Source organism: Coffea eugenioides, unplaced genomic scaffold (genome assembly GCF_003713205.1).
Source record: "Coffea eugenioides isolate CCC68of unplaced genomic scaffold, Ceug_1.0 ScVebR1_248;HRSCAF=890, whole genome shotgun sequence".
NCBI lineage: Eukaryota > Viridiplantae > Streptophyta > Magnoliopsida > Gentianales > Rubiaceae > Coffea > Coffea eugenioides.
Window position 1 is genome coordinate 14825 of NW_020862981.1, and position 16786 is coordinate 31610.

Below are 16786 nucleotides of genomic sequence, written 5' to 3' on the forward strand. Positions count from 1 at the left end.
ATTATTCATGGAGATTCATCATTGATACATCATTTATACATCATTGATAGTATTGGAAGTAATGACAATAGAGAGGCCATGATGAAAATCAAACTAAGCTATTTTATATCCTAATTATTTTAGTTTCTTGTTTTGGCGTTACTAGATTAAAGCTTTGTTTGATAATTCAATTCAACACTTAAAATTAATAGGTTTAGATCTTAACATGTTCAAATGTATTTAATAATAAAAAATAGAACATTCAAATTAATTAAGTGGCACTAAATTTTTTTAAAAAAACTTGCTTTGAAAAATAAGTGAAAAACTATTCACCTATCATTTAATATGATAAACACTCAAATACATCAAATTTAGTACTTAACAATTTAATAATTTAACAAATTCATATTTCAGATTTCAATTTTCAAACATCATCAAATGCACCCTAAATCTTCAAGGAGTTTACTTTTTTTTTTGGTCGATTAGAGTCCTTACACTTATTGGTTTCTTTTATATGTCCTAGTGGGTTGAATAGTCAAGTCTTGGTAAGTCTAGTCCTAGTGATAATTGGTTTAGCGAGTTTCCTTTTCTTTATAATTTGAGTCTCACTACAACAAAAATGGTCTTTAGCGGCATTTAAAGGTGTCAGTTTAAATAATCTAACCTGATACTTTATCTATCCTCACACTTAGGGCGAGTGTTGTCCCTTCCAATGTGGGGATAGCTTCAAATCTTTAGCAGCATTCAAATGTGTCAGGAAAACCATGCTGCTATAGCATTCCTTCTGCCAACAAAAACTATTTTTTGTGATAATCGAAAGTGTTCTTATAGCATTAGAACATCAGTAGCGGATCAGTAGGTATTCTATTTATGAAGGCATCTTCAGTTGTCTTAATATATGGCTTTAAGGTCACGCAGCCATGTGAATATACACTGCTTTGGACAACATGGCCATTTGTCATTAGTGTTTTCGAAGCTAAGCTATACTGACACTTTTAATTGCCAGGAGTTTTTTCTCTATTTTTTTTTATATGGAAGCAACCTGCAATTAGTCCTTCCTGCTGTACATTCCATCAACCAGAATCCCAAGGGACTTGTAAAATTATCCCAAAGAGCAGAATGCATAGAGCAATTTAAAAGAAGAAGTCAATACTCAAATATATTTCATTGAATTAAAAGTCGATAACAAGTATTAAAATCGCAAACAAGTGCTAAAAGCAAGTACTAAAATCCCAAACCAGTACCAAAAGATTGTCATTTACAATAACTTGAAAGACTTTCTTGTGCACAAACTAAAAGACTCTCATCCCTAACAAGTTGAAAGAAGTAGAATTAGCTTCCAAACTTTCCATTTTGTTGAGAGTCCTCAGTCATAACCATGAAGTCCCCATCATTCTTCAGCTGTTTCCACCTGTACACAAAGACCAAGGCGATCATTAGATCATCATAGCTAGAACTAAAATTCCAGAAATCTACAATGTATTTAAGTGCATATCTCACCAAATGACAAGGCCAAGAAATTGGTGCACCAAGTGCATCTTGAATTGTTTGTTGCAAATCATACGGTCTAATCAATTGCTCACGTAGACTCATTGCAACTTGTATCTGTATTTCACACCAATTTGGCCCAAGAGCTTGTCCGCCGACCTCATCCAATGGATTCAGACTCCGTAAATATCCCTTTGCCACGATTTTTGTTGGGTCAAACAAACTTTTTAGTGAAACCATATTCCCTACCTAGTAAAGATCCAACAAGTACAAGAATCAAACTCATGCCAAATTACAGTTTACAAATGTGAAAGTTTAAAAGTTGTAAATACTTACTCGAATAGATCGCGTGGCTCACGATGGAGTTTGGCTTGACACATTGTTAGATGATGATGAAGGATGTCTCGGGCTGTCAATTGGAGAGCCCCTTCCATGTTGAACTAAAACCATTTTCTTCAAACTGGCTATTTCATCATCTTGTCGCTGAAGCCTTTCCTCCAAACGGACCAATGTTGACTGTTGTTGAACACTTATATGGTAACATGTGTTACGACTAGTAATGTCTTCCCATAAGTCCGTTGGATTCACACCGTCACTAAACAAGCGAACATGACCATGTTTGTCTTGCCCAACCACCTAGGCAAATATGTCATTGCGACCAACTGGATCTTGCGACTCCGATGGAAGCTGATTTTTCAGCTCATTCATTTTTTCCTACATAATAAAGGAAAACACTTGTTATTGCAAAAGCCTGTCTGAAAACAATGGTAGAATTTATAGGCTTGTGTTCTCGGATCCTTACCGAATTCTCAGCAACTATGGTACTTGATGGAGTTCCATCGGCATGGGTATAAAACTTATTGAATATTTCTACTCTAGTAGGAGGTCTTCCCAACTGTTTGGCCTATAAGAAATTGAATTTTTTTAATTATAGTTTTAGCATTTAGCATATAATTAAAAAACAAGTTAACATATTTTTTTAATTATAGTTTTAGCATTTAGCATATAATTAAAAAACAAGTTAACATAATGAAACATGTACGAGTAAAAAAAATTAGCAACTAAAAAAAGGATGAGATATCACCAAGTGTTTTCGAAGATGGGCAAATGACTTTTTTCCAGTTGTGTGGTTCATCTTCTTCTCCCCTCTAGCTTTCTTGTTCCTCTCACTTAGTTTCTAAATTTCAAAATCAAAACCAAGATTACAGCATTGAATAAACACAACTTTATGAAGAATGTTGTAGTTGATTTGTACCTTTGCTTCTTTACTTTTCCAATAAGCCCAAAGTTTGATCCATTGCTCTTCCCGTACCCTTATGTCCTTTTGAAACCGAGCTTCAGCATTTGGCACGGCAGGATCAAAATATGTAGCCTTTAAATCTGCCTTCCAGCTTCTCCATTTTTTGCCAATAGATCTTAAGGTCCAAGCTTCTAGTCCCATAGGCAAAGCAAACCTTTCCTGAAACGTAGTTAGGAACTAGAAAATCAACATAACTTCACAGTAATTTTTGTAGAAAGCATACATAATACAAAAGCTACCATTACCTTTATCACTTCTAACATGTCCATTTTAAGTTTCCTTGGCATCTTAAGCCAACTTTCAACATCTATTGGACAATACATACCATTCCTAGCCAAACTGCCCAAGAATTCAGAAAAAGAGGTTTTCTCACTTATTGGGATCCCATTGTCATCGAGTTTAATCTCAATCCGTGGAAAGTCCTTAGGCCGACCCCAAATTTCTTTCATAAATGTAGGGCCTCGGGTTTTCTGATGTACTTCACTTGAATCATTTGTAGTTTCTTTTCCTGTATTAAATAAGAAAAGGGTGCAAGTTATGAACATAAAAAATGCACTTCTGGAATTGGTTCAAACAGTTAGTAATACCTGCATCGTCCGAGTTGCATGACATGAAGGTGGTGTCATTGGAATGTTGACCTTGAGAATCCTGATTTGGATTTTTTTTCAGTTGGTACGTGCCTTGTTCCAAGTGGAGATTGTTGAATTGGAGAGTTCTGGCACTGCTCATGCGACTGTGAACCTCCATCAGCTTGTTGAGTAACTTGGTCACCTGATTCATGCATTATTCCCAATGTAGAATTCTGGATTGGAGATTGAGGTGCCCGAGCAGCTTCTCCTTGAACTTGTTCAATTACATTTTCATGGCTTGTTCCAAGTGGAGGCTGCTGCCTTGTTTCATGACATGAGGGAGGTTGCTCAATTGGTTCATCTCTCAATCCATTGGCAGTGCGCTTACATTTTCGACCTCCACGGGCCATACCTGCATAATTCACCATTTATTTGATACCAGGTCCACCACCATATATATATTTTTTTGGGGGAAGAAAGGGACAAATGTAAATGTGTAGCCTTTATTGAAGCAGACACTCTACCTATAGCAGTGCATCAATCTGGGATAATGGATAAAGTATACAAACTAAAATTAATGAACAAGTTATCTTGACTACAGCGTACACTGCAAGCCGAGCTCAAGCATACTTTTATTGAACTAATTTTGAGTTGCAACGAATATTATTGAATCTATTGTATATCAAACTCGGGCAGTTTGCTTCTAATTATATTTGAAAAACCTTTTTGCTTATAAATCAGAACTTGAAAACAGCTTTAAGAACTTGAAGATTACAGTTGGGTAAATTTGACGAAACCCACAAATCAATTCTCAAAATCCTAATACTATCATCTCTATCAACAAAATGTTCTCACGTCACAAGGTCTGCTCAGGTCATGTAGTTCCATTTGAGAGGTTACTAAAAAGTTCCCATGGAAAGTAAAAACAGAGCAGAACCAAAAGAAGTCCATCATTCATGGGGAAACCCCCTACTTGCTCAAATCAAGCAGTCCAGCACACAATCATTTGCTGGTGAAAAACAAAACTAACATAATAGGCATTTTAGAACCCAATATCTACCAAGTACTAGCAAAGACACTTACAATTTTCAACAATCATACTAGAATCCAAAGCTATCATTTTCATTTGTGACTACAAATTTCCTCATAAACAATCAGCACCAACAATTTAGAAGTCCAGGATTCATGAGGAAAAAAACTTTGGAAATTTACTCTTTAAAGTTGTAACAGAAAGCAACTGACAATACACAACACTATGTCGCATTCGACAGCTCTCACAAGCCACATTGTCCTAATCTGACAAGAAAGAAGAACAGATAGCATTTCTACCAGGCTTTCGACCTATGCAACTAGAAATGTGCTTCTCAGAAACGAAGAAGGAGGTTGTCAGAAATGGGAATCGAACAACCTAAATTAGACAGATGTCTACCATGCAATGCAAAATTAGACACAAAATACTGAAATTACCTCAAACTATGGCTTGAATCCCTAACTTCTTAGTTTCCCCAAGCTTAAAGATCTGAACTTCAGCTTTCACCCAAGCTTTGAAGCCCTAATTTCTCATTCCTTGCCACCAAGCCAATGCAACAGCCGAATTAGGGATTTTCATGGTGCAAGCTCAACAAAGTTACCTAAATGGGTTCGAGTTCATGGACGGGTTTATCCAAATTGGTGGTGCGAGCTTGAAACAGAGAGAGAGGGCAAAGGGAAGGGACAACGAGAGAGGGAGAAGATGTCTGAAATAAAGGCGGTACTAATGACGCCAAAGTAAATTAGTCAAGCCTCTTGAATTTTTCAATTTGCCGCGCTAATTTTTATGTGTTTGGGCAAGATTTTGTTAAAGCTACATAACAACTAAAAATGTTATTACAGCTATATACAATATAATATAACAACTACAAAAATAACAACTTAAAATTTTGTTAAAGCTATATAACAAGTAAAAATTTTGTTAAAGCTATACACAATATAGTGTAACAACTAAAAATATCTTAAATTAAAAATTTTGTGAAGCTAACAAAAAACATGAATTTAATCAAAATGTTTTCGGTACCCAATTTATTTTATGCTACTAGCAATTATGTACGGCTTGTAGTCTAACAAGCCGTTAGAAGGATCGAATTAGTTTATGGAACATAAAAATAAACTTGTGAATACATGAACTTTCCACTGATAAATGTTAGGATTAGAATTGATTGAACATATATATATTCAATATTTTCAATTCCAAAGCAATTGTCGTTCAACTTTGTGTTTATTATAAGCTATTAAACACTTAGAAGATCTTAAATTTGAACATTTCACTGCAATTGCCGTGTAACTTTGCGTTAATTAGAAGCAATTAAACACTTAGAATATTCAATGTTTTCAATTCCAAAGCAATTGCCGTTCAACTTTGTGTTAATTAGAAGCAATTAAACTAGAATTCGGGTTGTCCGAATTCATATATTTCGAATTTGGTTCGAATTCGGTAATGGAGTTTATAAATTTTATATTATATAATATTATATTATATAATAAATTTTATATTAAACACTTAGAATATTCAATGTTTTCAATTCCAAAGCAATTGCCGTGTAACTTTGCGTTAATTAGAAGCAATTAAACACTTAGAATATTCAATGTTTTCAATTCCAAAGCAATTGCCGTTCAACTTTGTGTTAATTAGAAGCAATTAAACTAGAATTTGGGTTGTCGAATTCATATATTTCGAATTTGGTTCGAATTCGGTAATGGAGTTTATAAATTTTATATTATATTATATTATATTATAAATTTTATATTAAACACTTAGAATATTCAATGTTTTCAATTCCAAAGCAATTGCCGTGTAACTTTGCATTAATTAGAAGCAATTAAACACTTAGAATATTCAATGTTTTCAATTCCAAAGCAATTGCCGTTCAACCATTGTATTAAAAAATTATTCAAGAAATTTACAGATTAAAGTTTCAAATTATTTCTATTGATCAAAAATTAGAGAGGGGTGATTGGAAAAAAAAAATTGGATGTTTGGTCTGAATTGATTTGCAAAAATTGCATTATATCTTACACTTAAAAGTTTAAAAAACAAAACAAAGAAATGATTATTGTAATTATAAAAAATAATAAAATAATTTTGTTAAAACATTTAACGAATCATAATCAAACTTGAAAGTGGATTTGATGGATAGCAATTTCCCATAACACAAAGGTAGTTAGAGAGCATGAGGTGAAAAACTCCCAAAGGAATAAGGTTACATTGGAAATTTTATAGTAGGAATTATTGCCTTTTTGAGAAGCATAATTACAGTATACCTGCAATTTTCGATTTCAAGGAACTTCACACTCAATTTCTACATAATCTTGGCCAGAAGTGATGATGGAGATCAATTTTCCGTTCCTACTAATTTTAGCTAAATGAATCTCAAGTAAATCCGATTCCAAATTATGGTTTCTGATTTAATTCCCAAAGTTAAACTTCCAATTAACAAATTATGGAGGAGATGAGTTTTAAGTTTCCAATGTTCAGGGAGATACAAACATGCAATGATTCACCGTCTAAATTAGAAAACATTTGCAATTCTATGCAAATAATGGTATGCAGGATATGTTCTAACATTTCAATTGAGACCATGTATGGTGTAAGGGCATGTGCTTGAATAAACACCATGATCTGCAATTCCGTAAATTTGAAACCATATTTGTCCCTTCAAATTTAGTTGCTGTATATAATAATCAAACGAACCAAAACTCACAAGCTTCAAGTAATTTCAGACCAACGAAATGTAGGCAAGTAATTGCAGCCAGTAGTAGAGCCTTAGCAATTGAAACATATAACAATAGGGCCAGCAAGCTTAGCAACTATAAAAGATACTAAATCAGATTATATTGGGACAAATCAACTTCAATCCCAAGTCCATCATCACGAACCCAACTAATTTCCTCATTTTCATTCTCAACAACAGGATTGCCAACATCACTTTGCAAATATGTCTCAACATCCATGGTTGTGCCCATGTTATATCCACCTCTTGCAGTGGTAGAGATAACAACTTGCCAATCCTTATCAGTTGGATCTTCCATATAAAAAACCTGTGATGCTTGTGAAGCGAGTATAAATGGCTCAACATGAGGCCTCACATTTGCAAAATTGACTACAGTAAACCCATCAACATCTTGTTTCATTCTCGAACCATTTGATATCCAATCACATTCGAATAACACCACCCGACGACCTCCGTAAATTAATTCAACAACATTTTCAAGACGCCGAAGTAAACTAGTTCACTCAAAACTGGATTTTGATCCCTTATACTTGCAAAACTGGATGTTGTTGCATTGACTGTAACACCACTATTCTGCGTTTTTCTTTTCTTCTCAACTTCGTTGGTGTGAAACCGAAATCCATTAACAACGTACTTGTCATGTTGGATTCCAACAACATCTGGACCTTTAGCAAGGAACCTCAAGTCTCTCAACACCGAAACATTTTGAGGAAGTTCTAACAAAAAAAAAAAAAAATGATGAAACTATATTTGAAGTCCTATAATTCAAATTGTACTTAATATTCAGAATTTTACTTACATGTTCAGCAAACCAACAAGCAAAATTTTCGCTGTGCAATCGCTCTTTTAGATGCTGTGGAACTTGAGGATGCCCTTCGTCTATCAATCTACGATGCTGCCTAGAAGTACACGAGTCAAAATTGTAATCATACATTGAATTCTACAATAAAATTTTAATGCATCAAGTTGTAGTTGAACTTACTCTATGTAAGGTGTGACAGCTTCACAGTTAAATAAAATATACTGATGTGCTTTACTCAAGATATGAGCATCAAAGACTGTTGGCTTGCCCCTCCCCAAAGGATGTCCTGATTCAGAGAATATATCTAAACCCTCTTCAATTTCCTTATGTACTTCTTCATTTCTGCTTGGACGATTGAATTTTGTCTCAACATAGTCCGCAAGATACAACGAGCAAAAGTTTATGCATTCTTCTGCCAAGTAGCCTTGAGCAATCGAACCTTCAGGCCTACTTTTATTTCGAACATAAGATTTTAATGTTCCTAGGTACCTAAAGTATCATCATTCCAAACTCTCTGTTTAGTTCCACAAATCAAAGAAAGAAAAAAAGTAATAAACATTTAAGGCATAATTAGAATTACAAGCAGTACCTCTCTACAGGATACATCCAACGATAATACACCGGGCCACCTAATTTCACTTCAGTTGCCAAATGAATAGTTAAATGCACCATGACATCGAAGAATGTTGGTGGAAAGCATTTCTCAAGATCGCAGAGTATAACGGCAATTTCACTTTCCAAACGAACCACATCTTGAGGACAAATAACTTTAGAACAAAACTGCCTGAAGTATCTACTCAATCGAATCAAAGGATAGCGCACTAATTTTGGCAAAGTCTTTCTCAAAGCTATAGGCATCAATTGCTGCATTAGGATATGATTATCATGACTTTTAAGCCCCGAAATTCTTGGTGGTTTTATTCGAACGCATCTTGAGACGTTAGCTTCATAACCATCTGGAACTTTCACTTTTTTTAGCACATTGCAAAACATAGTTTTCTGTTTTTTATCCATTGCAAAGGAAGATGGAGGTAAGTACACCTTTCTAGGTTCTGTCTCAAAGGGATGCAACTCTTTTCTTATTCCCATTTCTCTCAAATCACAGCGGGAATTATAATGGTCCTTTGCTTTATCCTCAATATCTAGCAATGTCCCCCAAATATTTTCACAAACATTATTCTCAATGTGCATGAAGTCAAGATTATGTCTTAAGACATTATCTTTCCAATATGGCAACTCAAAGAAAATACTCCTCTTTTTCCAATTAAAAGGCAGCTTCGGATTACCTTTCACAAGTTTTCCAAATTTAATTTGCAAGTCTCCCAATTCACTCACAATCATATCCCCAGTTTGCAAAGGTGGTCGCCTTCCATATTTTTCGGTGCCATCAAACAATTGGGCTTGCTTTCTAAATTTATGCTTACTATCTAAGAATCTACGATGACCCATATAGCAATGCTTGAAACTATGAGTCAACCGTCGTGCATGAGTGAACTTGTGACAAACAGTACAAGCATATTCACCTTTAGTGTTCCACCCAGATAACATTGCATATCCAGGGAAATCACTAATGGTCCACAACAGAGCTGCATGCAATTGAAAATTTTCTTTTTGGGATGCATCATAAGTTTGAATGCCAAAATCCCATAATTCGGTCAATTCTTTAACTAGAGGCTGTAGATAAACATCAATATTATTCCTAGGAGAGGATGGTCCGGGTATTAACAGGGACAACATGAAGTACGGTTGCTTCATACACATCCACGGAGGTAAGTTATATGGTATTAAAATCACAAGCCAAGTACTGTGTGTAGAACTCATGTTGTTGAATGGATTAAACCCGTCAGATGCCGACCCCAATCTAACATTTCGACAATCCTTAGCAAATTCTGGATGTAGATAGTCAAAAGTTTGCCAAGCTGGAGAATCAGCTGGATGTCTCATACAACCATCTTTTGTACGTTTTTCCTCATGCCATCTCATTTGAGATCCAATTTTAGAAGACATAAATAGTCTTTGTAATCTAGCTTTTAAATGGAAATGCCACAATACTTTTTGAGGGATTTTTCTTTTTTCACCAGTTGGATCATTTTCTGAAGCAACCCACCTAAGCTCGTTACATGTTTTGCATGAAGTTCTTTTTTCAGCACTACCCCAATAAAGAGAACAATCATTAGGACATGCATCGATCTTTTGATAACCCAACCCCAATGTATTCATCAATTTCTCAGCCTCATAGTAAGAAGAAGGCAAATTAGTCATGGCCTCCGGAAATGCTGCTCTCAACAGTTCAACAAACATATTAAAAATCTTGTTACTCATCTTACCAAGGCATTTTAGGTGAAGCAAACGAATAATGAAAGACAACTTCGAGAAATTTTTGCAACCACTGTACAAATCCTGTTGAGAATCATCAATCAATTTGTAAAATTTTTCAGCCTCTAAAACAGGAAAGTCCCCTTCTCTATTCAATTCATTTGTTCCATGTGGTATCCCAAATACATCATGGACCAAGTCTTGCATGTCATTAGTCCTATTTGAAACCCCAATTGATGTATTTTCAGAATTAGATGTGGCTTCATAGTAGTTTGAAAGTTCTCCATGTGCTATCCAATTATTATAACCCTTGATAAAGCCTACCACTTTCAAATGATCATATGCTTCCATTTTAGTCACACAAACACCCATGCCGCAATCTTTGCAAAGACACAAAATCAGTCCGTCACAACTTGATCTAGAAAATGCAAAGTTTAGAAACATTTGAAGTCCTGCCTCATACTTTTCACTTGTTCTTGGAAAATCCATCCAACTTTTATCCATACTTTGAATATAAATAAATGTCCTCCAACAAGCTTCCAAGAGCATGAAAACAACAACTACACATTAGTACTTAGAAAACTAGACAAATCCCATAAAATCATTGAGAATAAGAAGCGCCCTAATTTTTTAAACTTAGGCCATGGCTTACAAGTCCCTAATTTCAAGTTCAAGAATTTACAGTCTACTAAATAAAGCAGCCCAGCAAATAAAGGAAATCAACAAAATGCAAAATTTCTCAACAATTTGTAAAAATAGAATTTCCAAGCAAGCGGATAGAAATTTTATTTACCTAATACCAGAACAAAGCCCTTCGTACCAACTCTTACACTCGCGTCTTCGCAAAATTCCTAACTTCAATTTGAAATGTCAAAGGTTAAACAAACACATGAGCGTGAAGACTAAAGGTGAAATTCAAGAATCTTACTAAATTTCCATCAAAGTATACATAGATCTCTGGTGTGTAGTGATTAATTTTATAAGTCCTCTCTTTAGAAAGGCATGCAACTTACGGCATAGGTAATTGGAAAAAAATGATTGACAGAAAAAGCATAGGTTTATGACACGGTTAGACCAGCAGATATTTATGAAGAAAAAGCATTCACCACAGAGAGACAGTGAAATGTGAAAGAAAGAAGAGAATCTATCTAGCTTTTTATTTTATACTCATAATCTTTTTTTGGTCCCAGGATTCTTTTAAGTTGCTATGACTGTTCAGCTAATTGATCTAGAAACAGGACTAAATTGAGAAAAAAAAAACAGAACCCGTAAGGGTGCTATGTCATCCTGAACTGGGAGGGGTGGAAGTTCGACAAGAAAATGGATAGGGGAAGAAAAAAAAAGAAAAAAGACTAAAAAATACAATACAGTTTTACACGAAATCCTGCTATTTTCTTGTCTGGCAAATTCAATGCCTACGCGCCATCACAATTAAAAGTTCGTTGGGGTAGTTGCACTCCTTCACCTCCTTTTCCCCTGTAAATCCCTCTCTTTCCCTACCTTTCCAAAGCATCCAAAGTTTCATTCTTCTCCAAAAGTTTCTTCTTGATTCAATCTTTCGAGTATTTCCTTCAATCCATCTTTCAAACTTTAGTTTTGCTAGCTGGGTATACCACATTTTGGCCAAATTAGTAGCTGGGATTTGTCCAGTTATTCTTGATATATAGTAACTTGTAAGTTAGGTTGCAATGGGGGATGAAAATAAGGTGAACCAAGACACAGGGAGAATTTCAGTTGAGGGTGAGAATAGGAGGAAAAATAATAATCTTCCTAATTTTCTCTTATCTGTTAGGCTAAAAAAAAACAGAACCCGTAAGGGTGCTATGTCATCTATGACCAATGTGCAGTTCAACAAGAAGTCCATTAATTAAGTCCTTAAATATTAATTTTCATCAACCTATTTCTTAAACTTTTGCACTTGTCTTGCAAAAAGGTCATTCCAGTCACCCCATTGCTATTTTGATCTTCATCAAAGAGCTTCCAAGTCGATTTCTATTCATAGCCTAAACAGAGCTTCAATTACAACTAAGTTTCAAATATTAACATTAAAAGAGATTCACAGAAAAAAATGAAAAACAGGGGGGAATTGACATTTTATCGAACAGGTTATGGGCAACAGCTTCATTGTGTTTACCACTTCAATTTTGGAACAAGATATGCGCACCTGAAGTATCTTCCCGCTTTCCCAATGTAGAGCTCCGTTCTTCAGCTTTTACTCCCTGCCTGCCCTTCCAGATGTCTTAGCCGAGGGATTTAAAGTTGAGGTTAGAAAAGATGAAGATGGTTGTTTGCGGAGATAGCTTCGATTGCTACCAACATTCTGGACTGGCCGAGATAGCTTGTATGTTGAGAGGTGAGAGAGATGAGAAGAAGAAAATTTTCACCAAGTCCTTTTGCCGGCAAAATGAAACTTCACAGTACTTCAGCAAGTTTTTTGGAGCCAAAATAAAACGATGTCGTTTTCGGTGTTTTGTCGACTTTTTTTTTTTGGTTCATCTCACAGTTTCCAGAGTGTCATCATAGGTAGCCTAAAGGCACATTATTATTTGAATATCATGATAAAATAAAAAAATTATAGTACATATTATTGAATTTATTAATAAGTGTCATGATATGTTTACTGTAGTGGCACAAACCAGCAAGTGTCCTTATAGGCATGTCAGGAAAGATCATTTTTGTTGTAGTGATCTGTAGGATGCCTTTATACATTGCATGCATCATTGTTTGATTGAAGGGGAAGCTCCAAGAAATTTGAGAGCCTAGTGAGATTTGTTAGTTGCCGCGAGTTAGAGAAAAAACTATGGCTTGGTCTTATTGTTGAGATTTGATTAATAAAATTTTTAAGTATTTGTTGAATTTAATTATTTTTCTCTTTTCACATATTTCTTTATGTGTTAAAAATCGCTTCTGCTGTGTGAAATTTTTTTATTCCAATAAGTAGTATCAGATTCATAGGTTTTTATGTTAGGTGTTCGTCAAGTTAGAATAACAAGGAGATGCTAACAGGATTTTGAAGTGTGAATTTTTTTTTTTTAAGAGTTAGAGTACTCAAACATCGGATACAATTTGAGATTGCTTTTCAGACGCGAGCTTCCAACTCACATTACGAAACTTATTAGTCTAGTTTTCCTTTTTCTAGAATTTCTTTTCCTATCAGAATTTGGCTATTATTTTTTATTGCTATAAAAGTAGGGAACAAATTAGAAGTAGGGTTTGGCTAATTCTCTTTTTTCTCTAGCTATCCTTCGACTCTCCGTTTCTCTCTCGGAACGTGATTTCTGCAATTTTCATCTTTTTGCTGGGGTCATCTGCATCAGGAGCAATTAGAGCCCTTTTCCAGTCAAAGGATAACTTGAGAATTTGGTTTTACAGACAACTATGAGATCGAATTTATTTTAATTGTTTCTTCCAATTCATTGGTATTTGTATGCTTCCTAATTTCACTGCTTATCATTATTGTATTGTTTGAATATCAAGGGCTCGATATTTAAATTAACCTAATAATCTACTACCAATTAAAATAGTTGAATCCATAATTTTTTGACTATTTTAAACCTTGTGATGAGTGGCATGATTAGGTCTGTGTCAGGAAGACATACGATCAAATCTAAATAAACCCTCATAACATTTTTGTTGGTTAAAACTGGACTTTTTTAATTTTTAATGCAATTGAGAGATTGAATCCTATGGTCATACTTACGGTTATCTTTTGATTAAGGAAGTAGTTCACAATTGTACCTTGACTACTAATATAATAAGGAAAAGTTGGCTGTCAGGGCCTATTTTATCAATGAATGATTGAATTTAGTCTTGCATCAATTGTTTCTCCTTTGACTAGAACTTTTATTTTAATTGTGTGTTTCAATTCATTTGTATTTGTATGTTTCTGATTTCACTCCTTATGATTATTATATTGTTTTGAATATCAAGGGTCTGATATTTAAATTAACCTAATAATCTACTACCAATTAAAATAGTTGAATCCATAACCGTTTGACTATTTTAATCCTTGTGATGACTGGCATTATTAGATTTGTATCAAGGAGACATACAATATAATCTAAATAAACTCTCGTAATATTTTTGTTGGTTAGAACTAAACTTTTCTAATTTTTAATGCAATTGGAAGATTGAATCCTATGATCATACCTAGGGTTATCTTTGGATTAGAAAATTAGTTAACAATCATACCTTGATTACTGATACAGTAAGGAAAGTTCACTGTCAGAGCTTGTTGATAACTATAACTAGTTTATCAATGAATGTTTGAATTTATTCATGCATCAAGGATCAATTGAGTGAAGCATTTCTAAAAGTTACTCCTTTGACTAGAGCTATGCTTATTATAGATTTAATTTTAGTTTAATTCCATTTAATTACTTATATGTGAATTAATTGTTTATTTTTACTTTTCAAAAACCCTCCATTAACTCTTGATCTAAAAGAAATAGATTTTCTGAATCCTTATGGAGACGACCCTGCTCACCGCTACATATAATTAATATTTTCTCGAGTAAGTTTTTTTATCATTAACCAAATTCGACACATGTCATTACAAATCAAATTTTTTTCTCATTTATAATTTGTCTGTACATTAGAAAACCACAGTTAACATTCATATATGCATCTATCATCTAATAATTGCTAAAGTAACCAGAAACTCATGTGTGACTAATACATTAAATTTTTTTCCAATAATATACAAGTATTGTACGAGTGAACTTTAAATGGATTGTATGCACAGTTCATGAGAAGGTATTGTGAAATTGTTCCTCGTATCTTTTTTATTGGCTTAAAAAAAAAAAAAAAAGAGCTGACTTGTTTTTGTGAATGTTGATTTATGTTTCATGTTCGAGAGGAACAAGAAGTGGATTAGAGTTGGACGGTTACTCAAGCAACCATTGCTTCCGGTAAGCAAGAATGAAAAGAAAGAAAAGGGAAATGGAAGTGGGAAGGACGCCGATGAACAATGCACAAGTGGCAATTTTGGGACCACTCACCAGCCAATCACAATTGGCCACATCACCCAAACAACCGCCCTTGCATTCCCAAAGGGAAAACAGGGGAGAAAAAGTCGCATGGCGTTCGGTAAGAGGTTTTCGAAGCGGAGAATTGAAATAAACTATATAATTTTTGTTTGAATTACTACTATCCTAATTGAAATTTTAGAATTATATCTAAAAATTTAGAATTCTCCAATTCCCTAGTAACTTGGAAGGTTTTGAACGAAACCCAAGTCTGATTCCCCTTTAGAAACGAAGCTCGTCCTGTCACCCGTTAAAAAAATTAATATATAATTAGATACATATATAATTATATATAATATATATATTACAATTATATATTTTATTATAATATTAGTGTAATTATATAATAACTACTTTAGTCATGTTGGCACTGGTTATTTTTGACTTTTGTTTAAGTGTTATATTGCTGGGATTTTTCTAAAGCCTCCACGTGAAACACTTTTTTGTTTTGTTCACCTGTTTTTAGTTGGTTTTAGCTTTTTGAGATGTACACGAGGAAGTTTATACCTAAAACTGATGCTAAAAGAATCACAAGCAATTGCCTTTGTCCTTGAGTATTGAAAAGAAAAAATGGTGTTCGGCACTAACTGTTTTTTAACTCAGAATAAGTTAACATTATAGTTAAAAGGAATAAAAACACCGTGGACATTTTTAAGCTTGATTTACTTGAAAGAAATCTAGAATTCATGCTAAGCAGCGAGTACATGTCCAGATCTTGTTCTTGAGCACAAGTTCTTTAGTTTCTGGAAAGATTTCGCACATGCATTGATTGCTTAGTTCTCCCAAAATTATGGTCGTCAAAAGTAAGTCATTGCATGCCTCTTGAATATCCTACGTGAGTTTATACATGGTAGAGATATTACCAGAAAAGTATGGCTGTCATGGTCTCTAGGCTCTTACTTCAATCTAAGTTTCCTGCCAAAGAAAAAAGATGTAGCTATCTGATTATTGGGTAAGTGGCAAAAGCATAAGTCTACCAGATCTGGTACACAATAAGCATCATCTTCATATATATAGGCTGATATTTCTGATTTATATCATATGCTAAATAGCCTATCCAAATATTTCCTTATGGATGGCAAATTTAAAACATGTCCATGGGCCAATGACACATTGTCCAAAATGATGGAACTATTATACAGGTGTAGACAAACATCTACATTTTTATTGGATGTCTGCGGGTACAACTTATAACAAGTTATTAGATTTCATAGATTCTATCCTAAGCTTGTATATTCCAGCCTTGCTTGTCAATTATATCCTTTATGGAAATGGAAAACCAATTAGAGTGTGGTTCTGTTATATTCTATTAACTGATATCGTCTCCTGGAATTTCCGAATGATGCTCCGTGTGAGAACCAGTATGTTCATCTATAGCTTAAAGTAGCCATATATTGACTGTCATACATGTCTAAGCATTTCTGATTCCTTAATTTAGGTTGAAAACTAGGCTAGAAAACAATCTAAGCCTCTAAATTCTATCTTATTTTACTCCATTATTCCTTGACAAGAAGGTCCTTTAAACCCCTCTCTTGCTT

At 34.3% G+C, this 16786-nt stretch overlaps 2 protein-coding genes across 2 annotated transcripts; both read right to left on the minus strand.

Annotated features, from left to right (window-relative positions):
- Positions 1-1311: 1311 nt before the first annotated feature.
- On the minus strand, positions 1312-3746 carry LOC113756794. Its single transcript, XM_027300334.1, has 6 exons — positions 3509-3746; positions 3013-3275; positions 2723-2926; positions 2270-2371; positions 1915-2103; positions 1312-1716 (listed from the first exon to the last, which is right to left on the minus strand). Exons 1-6 carry the CDS (start codon positions 3744-3746, stop codon positions 1312-1314), a joined length of 1401 nt encoding a protein of 466 aa, XP_027156135.1.
- Positions 3747-7562: 3816 nt separating this feature from the next.
- On the minus strand, positions 7563-10593 carry LOC113756795. The gene is made up of 4 exons (XM_027300335.1): positions 8495-10593; positions 8086-8394; positions 7899-8002; positions 7563-7819 (listed from the first exon to the last, which is right to left on the minus strand). The coding sequence occupies exons 1-4, from the start codon at positions 10591-10593 to the stop codon at positions 7563-7565; spliced, it is 2769 nt and encodes a 922-aa protein (XP_027156136.1).
- Between the last annotated feature and the right edge of the window lie 6193 nt (positions 10594-16786).

Excerpts from the sequence above, each read along its gene's own strand:
- LOC113756795 (XM_027300335.1), bottom strand. The coding sequence starts at position 10,593 with ATGGGTGTTTGTGTGACTAAAATGGAAGCATATGATCATTTGAAAGTG. Across the intron at positions 8,003-8,085 it reads GCTGTCACACCTTACATAGA|GCAGCATCGTAGATTGATAG; the intron begins GTAAGTTCAACT and ends GTGTACTTCTAG. Across the intron at positions 7,820-7,898 it reads TTGGTTTGCTGAACATGTAA|AACTTCCTCAAAATGTTTCG; the intron begins GTAAAATTCTGA and ends TTTTTTTGTTAG.
- LOC113756794 (XM_027300334.1), bottom strand. The coding sequence starts at position 3,746 with ATGGCCCGTGGAGGTCGAAAATGTAAGCGCACTGCCAATGGATTGAGA. Across the intron at positions 3,276-3,508 it reads TACTCAACAAGCTGATGGAG|GAAAAGAAACTACAAATGAT; the intron begins GTTCACAGTCGC and ends TATTTAATACAG. Across the intron at positions 2,104-2,269 it reads CCATAGTTGCTGAGAATTCG|GTGGTTGGGCAAGACAAACA; the intron begins GTAAGGATCCGA and ends ATATTTGCCTAG.